General features: G+C 30.3%; 1 protein-coding gene across 2 annotated transcripts; it reads right to left on the bottom strand.

The window, feature by feature from the left end:
• Nucleotides 1-5,581: 5,581 nt before the first annotated feature.
• On the bottom strand, nucleotides 5,582-14,366 carry LOC141532372 (protein max-like). Of its 2 annotated transcripts, XM_074250700.1 has the most exons (5): nucleotides 14,173-14,366; nucleotides 13,956-14,111; nucleotides 6,172-6,246; nucleotides 5,851-6,088; nucleotides 5,582-5,762 (listed from the first exon to the last, which is right to left on the bottom strand). In XM_074250700.1, exons 3-5 carry the CDS (start codon nucleotides 6,235-6,237, stop codon nucleotides 5,647-5,649), a joined length of 420 nt encoding a protein of 139 aa, XP_074106801.1. In that variant the 5' UTR covers nucleotides 6,238-6,246; nucleotides 13,956-14,111; nucleotides 14,173-14,366; the 3' UTR covers nucleotides 5,582-5,646. The 2 variants fall into 2 exon arrangements, with proteins under 2 accessions (XP_074106801.1, XP_074106800.1); XM_074250699.1 differs by lacking the exons at nucleotides 13,956-14,111; nucleotides 14,173-14,366 and adding an exon at nucleotides 6,728-7,374.
• Between the last annotated feature and the right edge of the window lie 3,524 nt (nucleotides 14,367-17,890).

The raw sequence follows: 17,890 nt of genomic DNA, 5'->3' as shown, positions 1-17,890 counted from the left end.
GCTGTTGATGTGACACGACAATGAAAATTGTCATTACGACAACTGCACGACAATTATCACACCGTTCACGATTCCCATTTCTGAGGCTCTACAAACGCTCTGGGATTACTCAACGAATCGTCTTGTAACTTTTAACTACCACTTTCCACTATTTTACTATTTCATTTTATTATTTTTCCCCTCACTTACTTAAGACTTATCTCGCCCCAGCTCCTCAAGCCTCTCCCCCTCCCCCGCCCTATTTTCTACCCAACGGTAATTTTATTTATTTTGTTTACGGATACGGAAATATAAATATCAAGCATTTAACTGATTGAAAATTTTTACAAGCTAATGTATCGTGTAAATTAAAATGTCCGGGTGAATTATGGAGAGAAAATATTTCGAAGCTTTTAAAAATTTATAACTTTAGTTATCGAGATTAAGATACAGGGTGGAATTGGAAAATTTATTTAAGGGCCTGTAACTTTTACGCTATTAGAGATAGAGAATCATTTGAGGGCTTATTTTGTACTGCAGACACTAGGCTACAACTTTTGTTTATGTTAAGTGATGATCCAACCAATAGTTTTCGAGATATCAGAGTTCAAAGTCATCTCTTGCGGATCTTAAGGTCATTACTTTCTTTTTTCAATTTTCGGATTAAAAAATGGCCATAACATTCGAAATAATTAAAATAATTGTACGTTTGAGGACTCATTGGAAAGCTAAGACCCTAAGCTACAATTTTTGTAAGAAACTTTTTTTTCTAAAGTCGATAGTTTCTGAGATATCGATTGTCAAAGTTAACCTTTGCAGAGAAGGCATAATTTGCATTTCCAATTTTCGGGGTACTATAATGGCTGTAACTTTTGAACTAAGCGAGATAATAAATTTTTTCCAAGGATATAATTTGAAGCTGATGTCTTGAGCTAGAATTTTTGTTGGAAATTTTTTTGTCTAAAATCGAAATTTTTGGAAATATCGAAGTTCAAAACTCAAATTTTGGTAAATTTGGAAATAATGAGTCTCTTGAGAGCTTTTTTGTAAAAAAAAAAAAAAGATACTTTGAGAAACCCATGATTACAGAAGCAATAAATAGAAAGTGTGTAAGTCTGTACAAGAGCAGGGAAATAAAGGCGGTTATTATTAGGCAGGATGGACAGAGTTTTAAGGTGAAATTCTTAGTCCGGGTCTTAATTCAGCAATTAAGCTAATGGAATGTATATAACAATTATAAAGTGGGTAGTATTCCATTGTCCCGCGACCTTCATTGCACGTGGAGCCCCCTCACATCAGAAAACCCTCTTACATCCTCGGTCCTCAGAAAGCTAAGGAAAAGTACCAACCAACCGACTAAGTATTATGGTAATTACCAGCTGATAATTTATGTTTATGTTCTTGTATCCATCGGGTTACCCTTTTTAAAACACCCTGTCTTCGCTGTTTTACCCCAACGCCCCCAACATACAACAAAAGTCTATTAGTACGTTTTAAGGGAGTTTGTAAGTGATAAAACTATAACTCATATTTTAGAAACTCAAGGTAAGTTGGTTTTATGCTTTTTGCATTTTTCTCTCTCATTTTTTCTTTTAAACTTCGATATTTTCAAAAATATCGACTTTAGACAAAAAAGTTTCGATCAAAAGTTGTAGCTTGAGATCTTAGCTTCAAATTGAGCCCAAACGCAAGCAATTATCTCGCTTAGTTAAAAAATTACAGCCATTATAGTACCCCGAAAATTGAAAAAGCAAGTTATCTCTTCAGATCCGCAAGAGGTGACTTTGATAATTTTTATTTTGGAAAATATTGACATTAGAGGAAAATTTTTCAAACAAAAGTTGTAGCTTGAGGTATTAGCTTTCCAATGAGTCCCCAAACGAAAAATTATTTTGATTAGTTCAAAAGTTATGACCATTTTTGAATCCGAAAATTGAAAATGCAAGTAATGACCTTGAAATCCAAAAGAAGTGACTTTAAGCTTCGATATCTTGGAAACTATTGGTCGGAAGTGGTCACAATAAAAATAAAAATTGTAGTTCAAAGTCTTAGCTTCAAAACAAGCCCTCGCACGGCCTTCTATCTCAATTGGTAAAAAAGTTACGGTGAAATAAAAAAAAATAATTCGAAAAATCCGAAATACAATTTAAATCTCTTTTGAAATTAAACACAAGCACGCTTGAAAATTAGAGCGAGGAAAGTTACGACAAATAGAAATAGAGGGAGACAATGCTTCGGGTGAGGAGAGGAGGTAGAAGAGTTAACGCGTGCATCAGGTCCATCCGCGCAATAAACTACAATCACAAATTACAGAGTCAAATAGTTTCAGCGTTTTCGCGCGGAATGTCGCAATTTCGAGTCAGGACTGCAGAGGGGGTGGGGGAATGGGTCGAAGTGGGGGTGAGGTTACGCGCAAAGACGCCGGGTAATGGGTTACTTGTAGTTCGCGGAGCGAGGGCGGGGAGGGGAGGGAGATTAAATTTTAGGGAGCTCTAATGAACTTGCAATGGGCGCCATTGATCTATTGCTCAATTTCAGGAACACGAATTCGGAAATTTACAGCTGGGGTTAAAAAAATCGAAAATATATGACCCGTGACTAATTGCACTTGTCGATTAAAAACCACTGCTCGTTACTAAGGGTATTAATTATCGATATTTTATACCTAATGCCACCTATGGGATTTTTATCACGGATAATTGAAATCGAGCCCACCTAAGGCGGGCGAAGTGAAAAAAAATTTTTTTCTGAATTTTAATAAATAAAAAGTTATGAAATAAATAACCGAAAATATATAGTTTTTAATTTAGAGGTATTAAATAATAGTACTTAATAAATTAAAGCTGTTTTATGTTAAAAGATTCGGTGGCATCTGTTTCTAATTACCGGTTAATGGCCACAGTTTGTTACTTTATTTTGTTTTATTTTCCTTCTGTTACTTAAGATAGAACACCAGTCTTCTTACAATAAATTTGTTTTTTTAATTTTACTTTTTTTGAGTCGCTGAATTTTACAATTTTTATTTTTTAAAATAACTTTCAAAATAATTAAAATAAAAAATCCTGCTACAGCTTGACTGAAAGATTGGATTCAAGGCTACAATTTTTGTTCAGACAATATTTGTAATCCGACTGATAGTTTTGGAAATATCGAAGCTCAAAGTCACCTCTTGCGGATTTTTTTTGCAAAATACGAATTTTTTATTTTCGGGACATAAAAGTGGTTGTTACTTTTGAACCAATGGGAATAATTGATCGTTCAAGGGCTTGTTTTGAAGCTAAGACCTAAAGCTACAATTTTTGTTTGAAAAATTTTTGTCTAAGCTCGATAGTTTTCAAGATATCGATCAGCAAAGTGAACTTTTGCGGAAAATGTCAAATTTTGACATTTTAAATTTTCGGAGGATAAAAATGGCTGTAATTTCTAAAATAATCAAAATAATGACTCAGACATAAGGACATAAATTAAAGTTAAGGCTTTAATGCACATTTTTTGTTTAAAATTTTTTTGTCTAAAATCTATAGTTTTCGAGATATCGACTCGCAAAGTGAATCTTTACGGAAATAGCGTAAATTTTTAATTTTTGGAGTATAAAAATATTCATATCTTCTTAAATAATAATAATAATAATAATAATAATAATAATAATAATAATAATAATAATAATAATAATAATAATTTTTTTGTAAGAATGAAGCTACAATTTTCGTAAAAAAATTTTTTTTTCCAAAATCAATCATTTTAAATTTATCGCAATTTTAATTCAAAAATTTGAAAAGAGAGAAATAAAATTAAAATTAATTATTCGATAAATTTATTATCATAATTAATTACCAAAGACAGGTAGGTGGTGAGAAGAGTAATTGTGTAGTGACATGACCTCGCGGTAACAGCGCGAGCAAAGAGAAGAGCAAACAGAGCAAACAGAGTAAACAGAGCAAAAGAGAGGGAAGCGGTCCATAAGAGAATGGGATTGTATATTGTCCGGCCAATCGAATCGATCTGAGCGATCCAGTTACCAGAGTCACTACACATCGTCCAATCCGCGGGTTTCCAGATATTAAGCCGCGGATTAATTGTTCTTTTTCCTTTTTCACTGTCAAAACTTAAAAAATTCCCAGACTGGACGCAAATTAAGATAAAGCTTTGAATCAAGATTTTTTGTGCAGTCAAGACCTTGCTCTACAACTTATCTCTTTGGACCTTCCACTTCCGATGAGTAGTTTCTGAGATATCGCAGTTTGAATCCAGCTACTGCAGACCAAAAAATTTTCAAGGTCATTTCCAATTTTCGGATTCAAAAATGGGCGTAACTTTTGACCTGGTCAACATAAAAGGTCGTTTGAGGGCTCATTGGAAAGGTAGAACCTCAATGATCAATTTTTGTTCGTATTATGTCTACTTACGACCAATAGATTCCGAGATATCGATCCTCAAAGTCGTCCTTTACGGATTTTCAAATTCACAAGCTTAAAAAAAGTGACTTTTTTGACTTTAAAAATTTTGAACCACCAAAGTAATCAAAATTTAGAATTTTTGTAGGTCACAATCGATAGCTGGGACTTTTGGCGATTCCTAAAGCACCCTATCGACCGATTTTGGACATATGGTTCCTGAGATTCAGCGGGTTAAAGCAAAGGCGTACTTGGTGGGAATTATTGAGTGTCTTTAAGTGTAAGTTTAAGTGCAAGTAATAAGTTTTTAGTAGTGAAATGCACAGCAGGAAGAATAAGGAGGGCACATAAGTGAGTTGGGATGTCCACTTATGCGGTGGTATCGCTCGAGTGAGTTTTCGAACGGAATTTGTTATTTTATTCCGACATCTGCGTCTCCTCCGCTTCCTCTTGGACAGAACTTACATGGCCCCTTTTTATCCATCTGATGTATTTGTTGTTTATAACAGGAGTGATAGTACGGACCCTCGTCCTCAAGAAAATCAACCAACGGTGACGCTCGTTAATTATTTTATTTGTCATTCTTACGATCGTATTTTTACTCCCGATATTATTTTTTTTGGTAGTAAATATTTTTTATAAAAACTAAATTAAATATCATTTTTACGAATTCTTTTTAAGTAAGTAGCTAAAATCATTTATCACATAGTACCACTATTAAAAAATAGAATAAAAAAACTTGGTTAAAAATTTCTGCAAGCGAGAAGAAAAGCGCCATTGCGCCGCCTAGCGGTCATTTTTAGAACTAAACTTTTTTTGGCTTTAAATTGATACAGTAACTAAAAAATTGAGTTTTAATAAGACGCAGAGTATAAAATATTGAATTTTATTCATAAAAAATTCGTAAAAATTTTTTTTTTAAGATAAAAAAATTTTTTTTTTAATTGAAGTAAAAATTGTTTTAATTTTTTTTTTAAATTCTCTTAAAATAACAAAAAAAAAGTGTTAAATAATGTACAAAAATTTCAAATTATAAATTATTTAAATAAAATTTAAAATAATAAGTCTTAAAAAAATTAAATTATAATTAAGGAAGAGAAATTAATTTTGACTAGAAATTTTTTTGTTTATTTGATTTTTTTATTTTATTCTCAAAGTCATATATTAAATCATTATTCTTAATTATTATATATAATTACATAATTTACAGATTTACAAATTTAATTTTTATTATTTTTTACATATTTAAATCGTCGGACTCCGATGACTCGGGTCAACATGATGTTGTTGTTGATTCCGAAGACTCTGGCGACTCTGTCAACACTTGAGAATCGAGTGTTTCTTCATTGTCATCCGAGGAATCACTATCGTCCCCTCCAAGGCTCATCACTGCAAAAAAATAAATATTAAATACCCTGAACTAAAAAATATAATTAAAAAATATTTTTAAGCAAAATAAAAATTTTCAAAAGCTTACATTCAGCTTGCAGAATTCGATTTTCATATTCTATCGTCTGTACTTCATGTTTTAGTGAGAGAATGCTATCCTTTGTCCTATGGATGAAGTCGATCGTTTTTCTTAAAACTTTCAGCCTGCCCTTCGCTGGATGAGTCGGTTCGTCCAGTTCGTTCACCGTTTCTTGAAGGATCCCGAAATTTAACTTTATGCCGTCTCGGCGCTTTCTCTCAAGAAAGTTGTGGATCTGTTTTCGTTCCTGTAAAATAAAAAATAAATAAATAAAACTTATAGAGTTTATTATTATTTCTAAACATTATATTTTAAAAATAATTGTCTTACCTCGATTGATCCTACTTTTCCCCCGGACGTCGACGGGTAGTTATGGAGGGATTCTTCGGACTCCATCTCTTCAGGCTGGAATGATAAATAATTTTGTTAATTCTTTCTAAAAAAAAAATCACCTTGAATTATTTTTTTAAATATTTAAAAATTTTAAATAAAAATAATTTTTTTAATTCTTATTTAAAAAATTTAATTTTTTTATTATATCATAATAACATGTTTGTTTATAATTCTAAATAATTTGAAATTTTAATTCTCGGTCAAATTTTGGAGATACAAAATAATTACTTCAGAATTTTTTTTTTTTTTTTGAAAATTTAATTCTCTACAAAAAAAAACACTTAGTGTTAAAAACTTTGTAATAATTAAATATTTTTTAATAAAAATTTAGGGTAATAATCTTTAATATACCCTTAACAAAATAAAAAAAATCCTTCATTTTTATTATCAAAAAAATAAATATTCATTGAACGTTAAAAAATATTTATTAAAATTAAATAAATAAAATAATTTAAATTATTTAAAAATAAAAAATAATGAAATAAGTACTCACTTCGATTTCTAATTCTTCGGTAAACTTGTAATACTTCTCCACAAGTTCGAAATTTTTTTCGCCCATAGTAAAAAGCAAAATAAAAATTTTCAAAAATAAAAATCACTAAAAAATAGTCAACGATTTGAGAAAATTGTCTTCTCGACAGGCGCAAAAATGAAACTGAGCTATCTACATAAGCGATTGGGTTTATATACCCCAAAAATCAAAGACTGCACAAGAGTAATTAGCAAAAGAACCGTTAGAAAATTTTTGACAATCGTACTTATAATTTCTTCCAGGTAAATGCGATTTTACGTACTTAAGTTCTGTCACGTACTGTCACGTCGAAGACGATGTCATGAGTAGGAATAATGGACGGGAAATTTTTCGGCGAAATTGTAAATTCTTAAATTTCGTTAATTGTATTTAATAGTAATATATTACATTTGTGTGTATGAGGGTCAAAGGTTCGGTCAATAGCTTAAGCCCTGTACTCTATAGGTATTATAGGTGCATATTCTTAATTACCCGCATGTCGAAATTGCACGAAATCTTCAGCCGTAGTGTTACTGAAATAAATGCTCAGGTAGCTGTCCCTCGAAAATCTAAAGCATTATCGATGGTCATATTTATGCATAATGAGAATGTAATGGATATTTTTTAGAGCTCAGACGAGAATAATTAAAAATAATTTCTATTTTTAAATTATTTTAGAGAATATAATATTTAAAATAAATAATAGTGTAAATAAAATACATTTTTTTTTTTTTTTCATTTACACTATTATTAATTACATTTATTGAAATTTTTAACACTATTCTTAATTTTAATTTATTAAAACTTATTTTGAATTTAATAAAACATCAAGTGAAAAATTTGTGGTAAAAAGTAGAATCGAACATCGAATTTAAAGACTAACTTTTAATATTTATTATTAAATTGAATGAATAATATAATATAATAATTAACAGGGCCTGGAAGTTGGGGCCAACAATTAAACTTAAAAATAGAGCAAATTTAAATTAATAATCACAAGCGAAATGACGATCGCGAGCAAGTTCAAGCGCTTAAATACTATACTATATTTTAAGCATAAAATGTCAAAATAAAAGTGAGGTTGGCATCAAAACATGTGGGCTTGAACAATACAATCTGACATCAACGACAAAACTATAGAATAAAAATCACAAGTACAGGATAATGTGAAATATTTACAAATGTTTCATGAAATTTCAGATAATTTTTAGCAAAAGTCTCCGCGTATAGATTAAGGCTAGACGAAAGAGGAGCAAAGTTTTAGAAGCGGATTTTAATACTTGTGTGGTAGACAACAGTAGATAAAAAAAAAAAAAAAAAAAAAAATAGTTGACTTAAAATAATTCCGGTCAAATACTTGAAATTTATAAAAAACATAATTTTTATATTTTTACACTTTTTTCTATTAGGCTTAACTTTTTGCTGGTAGATATAGAAAAACATATTCTCTACAAAATAATCTAAAAATATTTTTGGCTCAGACAATTGCTCTAAATGCAATTCTGACCACTCTAAATTGTTCCTCGGGAAATTTCCTACAAGAAACTTGGTGTTTTATAAGTCTAAAAAAAATTTTTTTACGAGATATCGGGACTTGAAGAAAATTCGGAAAATCGGAAATTCCTAATTTCGACTTTGGACCATAAAAGTCGCTATAACTCCTAAAATAATGGCGTTAAGAGCAATTCTGACCACACTAAATTGTTCTCCAGGAAATTTTCTGTATAAAGTTACATTAAGTGCAATTTCGAGGGCTTTATTACGAAAGTCGTGGGAAGTTGCAGGGATGGCCTTCAGGGTCACCCGTTTTCCTAATTTTTTCTTATTTATTTATCAAAATTTTTCGACCCTGAAGCTTTAGCTCCCTAAGGGCCTTACGGATGACCGCAGTTTACGGAATAGCGACATTACTTGATTTTTCATGAGGTAAGACTGTTATTTCCAAAAATTAAATATAAAAAGCAATTTATCTTCAAAAATAAACTTCATAAGTTTTATTAATTTTTAATTTTTTTTATTCTACAGGCGTTAATAGTAACAGCGTGCGACAATAGAACACATCTCGAATTTTTTTCTAAACAAAATGTGCCTGATAAATAAAATAGTTTTTTTTTTAATAAAAAATTATTCTGTTGAAAAAATATTTTAAACAGCTTAAAACAGTGAAATTTTATTAATTTCTTTCATTTTGGCGCTCGAACAGGGACTAAGCTCTCTTGTAAAGGATCAACTTGTTTATCCGTAAATTTACGATCTATTTTACCTCTTCTCAATATATTCGAAAAAGCTTCAAAAATTTTTAAGTGAATTCTTTTCGGCTTTTTAAGAATTCTGTGACAAAATAGCGAAAAAAAATTCAATTTTTGAAAATATATTGTCTCAATATTTCTAAGGGACATAAAGAGTATAGTGAGAAATTCACAGATACCTCTATGCTGGTTTAATAATTCTTTTCACAAATTTATTATCTAAGCATAGAAAATATTTTATTTCCACAAATATAAAAATTTCTTAATATTATTTTTCTTTTTATTTCAACGACAGAAAAATTATATTTTAATTAAAATTTAAGTAATTAAAAAATTACTTAAATTGTCGCGTTTACAAAATCGAAAGATGACATAAATCAGAAGGATTTTATGAAAAAACGTCTCCAATTAATGAAATTATTATTTGTTTATGAGAATAATTTATTAAAGTTCTTTATTCGAGAGCTTGAAAGAGTAAAAATGTTGTTAAATTTTCAATTGGCGCTCGAACAGGGAGACTAAGATCTCGTGTATAGAGTTAAATTTTTCATAAATAAATTTAAAAGCAATTAAACACTTTCTAAAGTATATTATAAAATATGGAAAAAACGATGAATAATTTTAAGGCCAAAAATTATTGGCCAATAAAAATTGTATCTCACTTGGTTATAATGTTAAATAAATTATTTTCGGCTCTTAATGAAACCTTTGAAAGAAATTTTAGAAAAAAACTATAATTTTTTCAAATTCTTCTTTTTAATGTCTTTAAATAATAATAAACTTGAAATCAGTAATTTTTAATTTTTTTAAAAGGTGAAAAGAAATCAAATTTAATTTTTCTTTTGATTCCAACTTCAAAAAAAAAATGGAATCTTAATTAAAATTCAAGTAAATCAAGAATATTGCAATTTATTTTCTAACAATTATAAAGAATTAAAAAATTTTTAAGTACAAAAAAGAAACTTTGCAAATTTAAAAAAATTTTAATGGATTATAAAAACTTAGTTTGAAGTTTCTGCAAGCGAGAAGAAAAAGCGCCACGGCGCCGTCTAGCGGTAATTTTCGGAACTATTTTTTTTTTTTTTTTTTTTTTAATTACTATTGCCTAAATTACATTGAAAATTTATAAATTAAAATTTTTTTTATAAATTTTTATCACAAAAAAAAATTAAAAAAGATTGACATAAAAAAAAAATTTCTGCTACGTAAGCTTTATAATTACAATAATTCCCATAATTTTCTATCGATTTCCTTCGAGCATTAAAAAGAAAATTCCAGTAGCTATATATATATATATATATATATATATATATATATATATATATATATATATATATATATATATATATATATATATATATATATATATATATATATATATATTTTTTTTTCTATACAAATTGATTGAATACCACCCACCGGAAACGGATTAAAAGTATTTTATTTACTTAATGATAGTTTAATATTTAAGATGAAAAATAGCCTAAGAAATATAATAAGAATAATAAAAATAACAAATATCCACCGTCAGAGTCAGAGAGTCGAATAATGATCAGTAAAAGGTCGGGGCAGGGGGAGGGGGATAAAAGAAACAGGTAGTCATCCACCTGTTCAGTTATGGGAATTATGGGTAGTATGAGTAGTGAGTAGTGAAGATTATGCCAGCTGTTTAGGTATGTCGTTACAATTCTTATTATTTGAGGCATTAGAGCGGCTTAGAGCGACACGAAGACCTTGTTGGAGGGGAAAGAGACGGAAAAATGGGGACGGGAATGCAGAGTGTAGATGGTTAATTGATTGCGATATTGGGTATTGGTAATAATAATAATAGTGGTAAGAGTGCACCGGGTCAGGCAGGTGAATTTTTTTTTAACGGCAGGCTTTTGCACCTGAATCTTGTCAGTGTTTTTACGAGAGTTTTTGTAATAAATTGGAAAATTTTAAGTTTTAGAAAAATTTTCATGAAAATTAGGAGGAAAGTCGGAGGAGCTTACAAAGAAAATGGAAATTTGTCGGGAAATTTTGGAAGTGAGTTTTTTGGGAATTTGGAGGAGGTTTTTGGGGGAAATTCAGAGGAGGTAAGGGAGGAAATTTTCCGGGGAATTATTTTAGAAAGAGTGAAATTTTTACAAGAGTTGATATTTTAAGAGTTAGGAGGGATTTTTGAGGTAATGAGTAAAATTGGGGAATTTTTAGCATAAAAATTGCATAGAAATTTTCCAAGTTTCATGTCAGAATTTTCCGGAAAATGCATGATTTGAAGAATACATTCCATGAATTTATTAATACTATGCATGATTTTGTAACTATCATGCATGATTTTTAAATGTTATGCATGATTTTGTGACTACCAAGCATAGTGAATGACTACCAGGCATTATTTCATGACTATTATGCATGATTTTATAATTATCATGCATGATTGCATGATTATCATGCATGATTTCATGACTATCGTGCATGATATTGTATCCATGCATGGCTCAAAAATACTTTTCATGATTTTGTGACTACCATGCATGATTTTAAGACTGCCATGCAATAATTTATAACTTCCATGACTTTAGACAAACTTTTAAAAATAATTGAAGGATAAAATTTTTTTTCTCAATAAATTAATAAAAAATTCTCATTAAAAACTAAAGAAAAATTTAATGGAAAATAATAATAATATATCAAGAGTTGTTTGAGTATGCGCTTTCCGGTAAAATTACTTTGCGGTAGATTGTCATTACATCTGCGATAGGGTTATAAGGGAATCCCTTTAGTTTTATCGTTTCTTGTGTATTTCTCTTTTACTTTTTTTATTTCTTAGCTTGGGTTATTCGCAACAGTCTAAACTATTTTTTACTTGTGATGCGAGAGACGCTCGGAGCCAGCCTTGAATCCCCAAGAAACAAGAAAATGAGCAGTCACGTCAGAATTGACCTCTGGAATAATAGTTTTATGGAGAATGTGGAACCGAGAGACTCATCGTTGTTGCTCTACTCGGGTTCAATAACTTTTTTCAATTATTCTTAGGGTATGATTCGCGTAATGAGTCGCAGTAGGTCTTGTTTTAAAGCTAAGATCTCAAGCTACAAATTTTGTTTCAAAAGTTTTTTTCTAAAGTCGGTAGTTGTCGAGATATTTAAAATTTAAGTTACTTTTTGCAGACCGAAAATTGATAACTTGCTTTTCCAATTTTTGGATTAAAAAATGCCCATAACTTTTGAAATAATCAAAATAATTTTTCATTTGAGGACTCATTGGAAAGCTAAGACCTGAAGCTACAATTTTTGTATCGAACTTTTTTTTCTAAAATCGATATTTTTCAAAATAAAAATTATTAAAATGACCTCTTACGGAAAATGCAAAATTTGGATTTCCAATTTTCGAATTGAAAAATGGCCATAACTTCTGAACTAATCAAAATAATTGATCCTTTGAGGACTCATTGGAAAGGTAAGACATTTCTCTCGAACTTTTGTTTGTAAGTTCCCTACTTCCGACGTCTTGTTTTTGAGATATCAGCCCCGGAATCACCCGAGTAAAGAAAACAATAGTCGTGACTGGTTATTGGAGAATAAAAAAAAAAGTGTATGCGTAAGTAAAGTTAATAAAATAATTATTTAGTATTTAATGTATTCTTCGAAGTCATGATAATTCAATACTCCCGTCCGCTCATTGTCTGTTTTATTTTTCTATTCAACGAGAAATCTTTCGAATGGAAATTATTACGTGCTAACTGGAGGTTATTTTTTTCTTGTTTAGTGCCCGGTGAGTGAACAGAAGAGGACAATAATAAATATAATATATAATAATCGAGAGTACGAACAATCAGGTTAAATCTTTTTGTTTCTTCGTAAGAATTTTTAGTCACGGAGTCACGCGCAATAACTGTTAACCTCTTATTTGTCATTGTTATTTTATAAGACACTACTGTTATAAGTTTTTAACGATAATTATCTTAGATAATTGATTATTATTGTTATTACTGTAATTATCCTGAGTCTATAAAGTGTGAGAAATTTTGGTGAAAGTCGCCTTTTTTGTGTCCCGATATCTCCGAAGCTACTGGTCAAAAGGAGACGTTTAACGAGTGAAACTCAAACGTCGAAGTCTCACCTGTCGAATGAGCCCTTCAGCGACCTTCTAACTTAATTGGTTTAGAAGTTATAGGCTTTAGAAATCAAAAAGGTGGAAATGTTGAGGAAATTCGGGTGTTAAAATTTTAAATTAGAATTTTGTACGAATTTAGGGAAATTTTTTGGAAAAGTGGGAGTGTTTGGGATCGGAAATTTTCCGGGCTATAATTTTGTAATCAATAAAAATTTTGCAGAAATTCAAATTTTCCGAGTTATGATCGATTGAAAGAAAAATGTCGAAATTTTAGAAAAATTCTAGGAATTTTAGGATTTGAATTTGAATTTCGAGAAAATTTATGAAAATTTTTTAAGGCATGGGGAGTGTTTGGGATCGGAAATTTTCCGGGCTATAAATTTGTAATTAATAAAAATTTTCCAGAAATTAAAATTTTCCGAGTTACAGCTCCTTAAAGGAAAACAGAAGCCGGAAAAATCAAAAGAAAATTTCGTAAAATGAAAAAAAAAAATACTCGTAAATTATGTCCAGGGCGGCAAAACACTTGAGTATACGCGATGTGAGAACGAGCATGAGTTCTGGAATGAAATTAATCTTATTCAGTGGCTCCTGTTGTATTACTTGCCCGCGGTAATAGCAATAGTAATAATAATAATCGTAACAGTATTGTAATATTGTATAGCAAAGTTGGGTCAGTTATTACTCATTCGACAGAAGCATAACCGGGAAGTGAACTCCAGTTCTGTTTTACGTTCTCGGTAAATTGTAATTATAACATTGGTAAGTAAATTATAATATATAATATGATATAGAATTTGTGAATTACCTAGAGTAGGTAGATTTAGGTATTCATAAGATAAACACGGGGTTTTACTTACCGAGACGTCGACTGAGAAGTTGTTGATTTGGTCAGTCGAGTACTTCCCCCACCCTTTTCGCTGCTATTCCTTCATTCCAAGTCGACAACTTCCACCACAAAATGGAACCCGCTTGACCTCCGGCACTTTCCCGGCCTTTTCCTTATTATTTAACTCCTGCAATAATAATATCCTCAGTTATTGTTATTCTTTTTCCGGAAAAACTCCAATTAAGTACCTCGGAAAATTTTTTTTTATATTTTTTGAAGGTGTATTGATGTAGCCCAAAAAATTTCAGATTTGAATCATTTTAATTGTAAGGAAAAATTTTTTTAACTGCACTATTATTCATGGCAGTTTCAAAATCATACACAGCAGTCATTAAATACAATAGTCTTATCATCATGCATGATGATCATACAATCATGCATGATAATTTAAAAAAATCATGCACGATAGTTAAAAAAAATTATGCATGATAGTTAAAAAATCAAGCATGATAGTTAAAGAAAATCATGCATGATAGTTAAAAAAAAATATGGTAATCATGGTTACCATCATGGTAACCATGCATGGTAATCATTCAATTATGCATAAATGCATGATTAAACATAGTAGTTACTAAATCATGCATGATAGTTACAAAAGTAACTGTAAATATCAATATAGTAGCCCTAAAAAAAAAATTTGTATCATTAATAATAACAAAACCATCCACAGTAGTAGTATTATTACTATTACTACTAAAATAATCCGTATTAAATTTATTCCACCGTTAAATGTAAATATATTTATCGGTTTAAAATCACAAGTTTTATAATTTATATAAATAAAGTATGACTCCTTAGCGGGTGCCCGCGGGGTTGAGGAGGGGGCCAGGGGGTGGGAGGCGTGAGCTGTGGAGCGGATCAGTTTTAGCGCGAAGAAACTCACGACGCCCGATTACAATCATCGTTGGTTGTTGGTTGGTTTGTTGTCGCGGATCGCTGGTCAGACATATGCGTCCACGCGTGACGCTACCACCATATATATATATGTTCTTCTTGTTTTCCATATGTGTTATATTTAATATATATGTATATGGATTATACCGACTGATTACAATTAAAGATGTTGAGTAAGTAAGTTGGAGGGATCGGAGTTACTTTAAGTGCCGATGGCTTTATTGAGTGAACTAATATATAAAAAAAAAAAATAATAAAAAGAAGAAAAAAAAAAAGCTTCGAAAAAAAATTCTACAAGCGAGAAGAAAAATCGCCACGGCGCCGCCTAGCGGCAACTTTAGAAACTAAAAATTTTAAAAATTTCTATTTTTTATAGAAAATTTAATTTTTTACAAAAAAGGTCTCTTGTGATTTTTTCGTATCTTTAATATTTAAGCAAGAATTATGATTTATTCTTGTGAAATATTCCAAAAAAAAAAATTGATAAAAAAATTTAGAAATAATGATAATGATAATAATAAGTGGAAGGGATATTACTGTTTATTATTTCTCGCAAATAAAGGAATTCCGATGATGGATACATAAAAGAGTTTAAGTTGTGAGCTCGATGTAAAAATAACGTCCAATGTTGGCGAAGAGGATGAAAGAGAACAAAAAAAAAATAAACGAAATGAAAGAGACGTTGTTAATTGTTGTCGTTGTAATTGAAAAGAGTAACATATGGATTTCTTTGTATCTTCTCCGGTGGGAATATCCCTCAAAAATTCCCATTTAAATTTTTTTTTTATGACGATTAATTATTAATTATCTGGGGACAATGGAAGGAATGATGCTACTATGGAGGTCATTGGGGCGTTTAAGGACTTGTATTTGAGGTTTTATTGGTTATAAACAAGATTTTTGGATTGCTGTGGTAGTTTTAGTAGTTACTATTGTATACATTTGATTTATTAGGACTACTATACTAGCTTTAGTAACTACTATTGCCAATTTATTATTTTCAGGACTACTAGGATGATTTTTAGGACTACTAGGATAGTTTTTAGGACCACTATGGTACTATTAGTAACTATTACTGCGAATTTTTAATTATTAAAACTACTATGATGATTTTCAGGACTACTAGGATGATTTTTAGGACTACTAGGATAGTTTTTAAGACTACTATGATACTATTAGTAATTACTATTGCGGATTTTTATTCATTGAACTAATAGAATGATTTTTAGGACTACTAGGATAGTTTTGAAGACTACTATGGTACTATTAGTAACTACTACTGCAAATTTTTAATTATTAGGACTACTATGTACGATTTAATGATTACTATGCATAGTTATAATTTTTAACTCATTAATAAAAAGTCAGTGACCTCACTCCCGACTTCTTAAACTATATCTATTTTATCTTCCATCACTTCTCACCCTCTCACACACCAGCGATCACCCAGAAACGGCATCGCCACTATCATTACATTCTTCCACTCTGAAATACTCGACTAATGACAGGAATACTGCCTACACACTACTACTCCTCTTTCCCCCTCTTCATATCATCACTGATAGATCCTCGGCTTTGAACTATACAACAATCAAAAAAACCTTTCAACCACTCAAAAAATGGATCTAGATCACAGTACATTTTATAAAAAATATGACATTTATATTATTATTATATATAAAAAAAAATTCTCTACCTTCCTCCTCTCTATAAAAATTTATTTCGCAATAAATTCATTAAAATTGGTCTTTATTCTACGAACAATTGATATGAACACTTTGATATTATTAAATACATTTTTTGCTAATATACAAAGACCAGACAAAGATCAAGACCGAGGCCGCCTGTAGGCGGAGAAGGGGAGAGGGAATAGAGGGGACTTTTTTTTACTTCCTCTGATTATCTTCTCTATTAATCAATGACTTCATCGTAATTAAGAACAGAGGATTTCTTGAGAAAGATTGTAGCTTTCAAAATTGATATTTTTTAGCGTAAATTGATTTTTTAATAAATATTAGGATGATTTTATGACTACTATGCATATCATAGTATTTCAACTACTATGACTAGTTTTGGATTTACTATTGCTACTAGAGAAAGTATTAGGGCTACTATGACATTTATTAGTGCTACTATGGCAAGTTTTATCGCAACTATTGATACTTTAATTATAGTAGCAATTATCACTTTCCTAATGGCAACTATAATTTTAATATGACAATTATGAGCCTAATAGTAACAACTATGTCTTTAATAGTAGCAATTATGACTCTAATAATCGCAATTCTTGCCCTAAAACTATCGTTGTGGTCCTATAAAATTTTCCTAGTAGTCTTAATACACTGAAATTTGTAATAGTAGTTACTGAAACTATCATATATTTTCGAAAACTATCATAGTAGCCCTAAAAACTATCCTAGTAGTCTAAAATATATCCTAGTAGTCCTAAAAATCATCATAGATGTCCTAATAAATAAAAATTCGCAATAGTAGTTACTAATAGTACCATAGTAGTCTTAAAAACTATCCTAGTAGTCCTAAAAATCATCTTAGTAGCCCTGATATATATAAAAATTTAAAATAGTAGCGACTAAAATCATCGTTTTATCGAAGAAGCGAAATAAAAATGTCCGATTGTTGGACTGTTTGACATTGAACCAGTTGGCAGGTGGAACAATCGCTCGTCAACGAATAAATCGAGACTCTTTTTCTCTCTTTCTCACATACGTTGATATATATGTATCCATACCAATACAGTCTACAATGTAGAGTCTATAGCCGAGTAAAGGCTGATATTTACAAGTAAAGAGACTCTTTATGTATCTATATATCTATGTATGTGTGTATATATAGATATATAGCTATATAGAGCTATAGACAGTCATATCCGGCGGGTACCGGCAATTAATAACTCGCCGGGGCCTATTAATGCCATTGTTCAGAGACGCGTGACGACGTATTAACTCCTCGTATTATATATATATATATATATATATATATATATATATATAT

The sequence above is a fragment of the Cotesia typhae genome, unplaced genomic scaffold, assembly GCF_013202065.1.
Source record: "Cotesia typhae breed Kobodo isofemale line unplaced genomic scaffold, CoteBio_Ctyphae contig_59, whole genome shotgun sequence".
Classification (NCBI taxonomy): Eukaryota; Metazoa; Arthropoda; class Insecta; order Hymenoptera; family Braconidae; genus Cotesia; species Cotesia typhae.
Note: the sequence above shows the minus strand (reverse complement) of the source record. Positions and strands in the feature narration are given on the sequence as shown.

Bases quoted from the DNA above. Each gene is read 5' to 3' on its own strand.
- LOC141532372 (XM_074250699.1), bottom strand. From the start codon at position 6,793: ATGGGCGAAAAAAATTTCGAACTTGTGGAGAAGTATTACAAGTTTACC. The intron at 6,089-6,171 runs GTAAGACAATTA...TTTATTTTACAG, and splicing joins GAAAAGTAGGATCAATCGAG to GAACGAAAACAGATCCACAA. The intron at 5,763-5,850 runs GTAAGCTTTTGA...ATTTTTTTGCAG, and splicing joins TCGAATTCTGCAAGCTGAAT to TGATGAGCCTTGGAGGGGAC.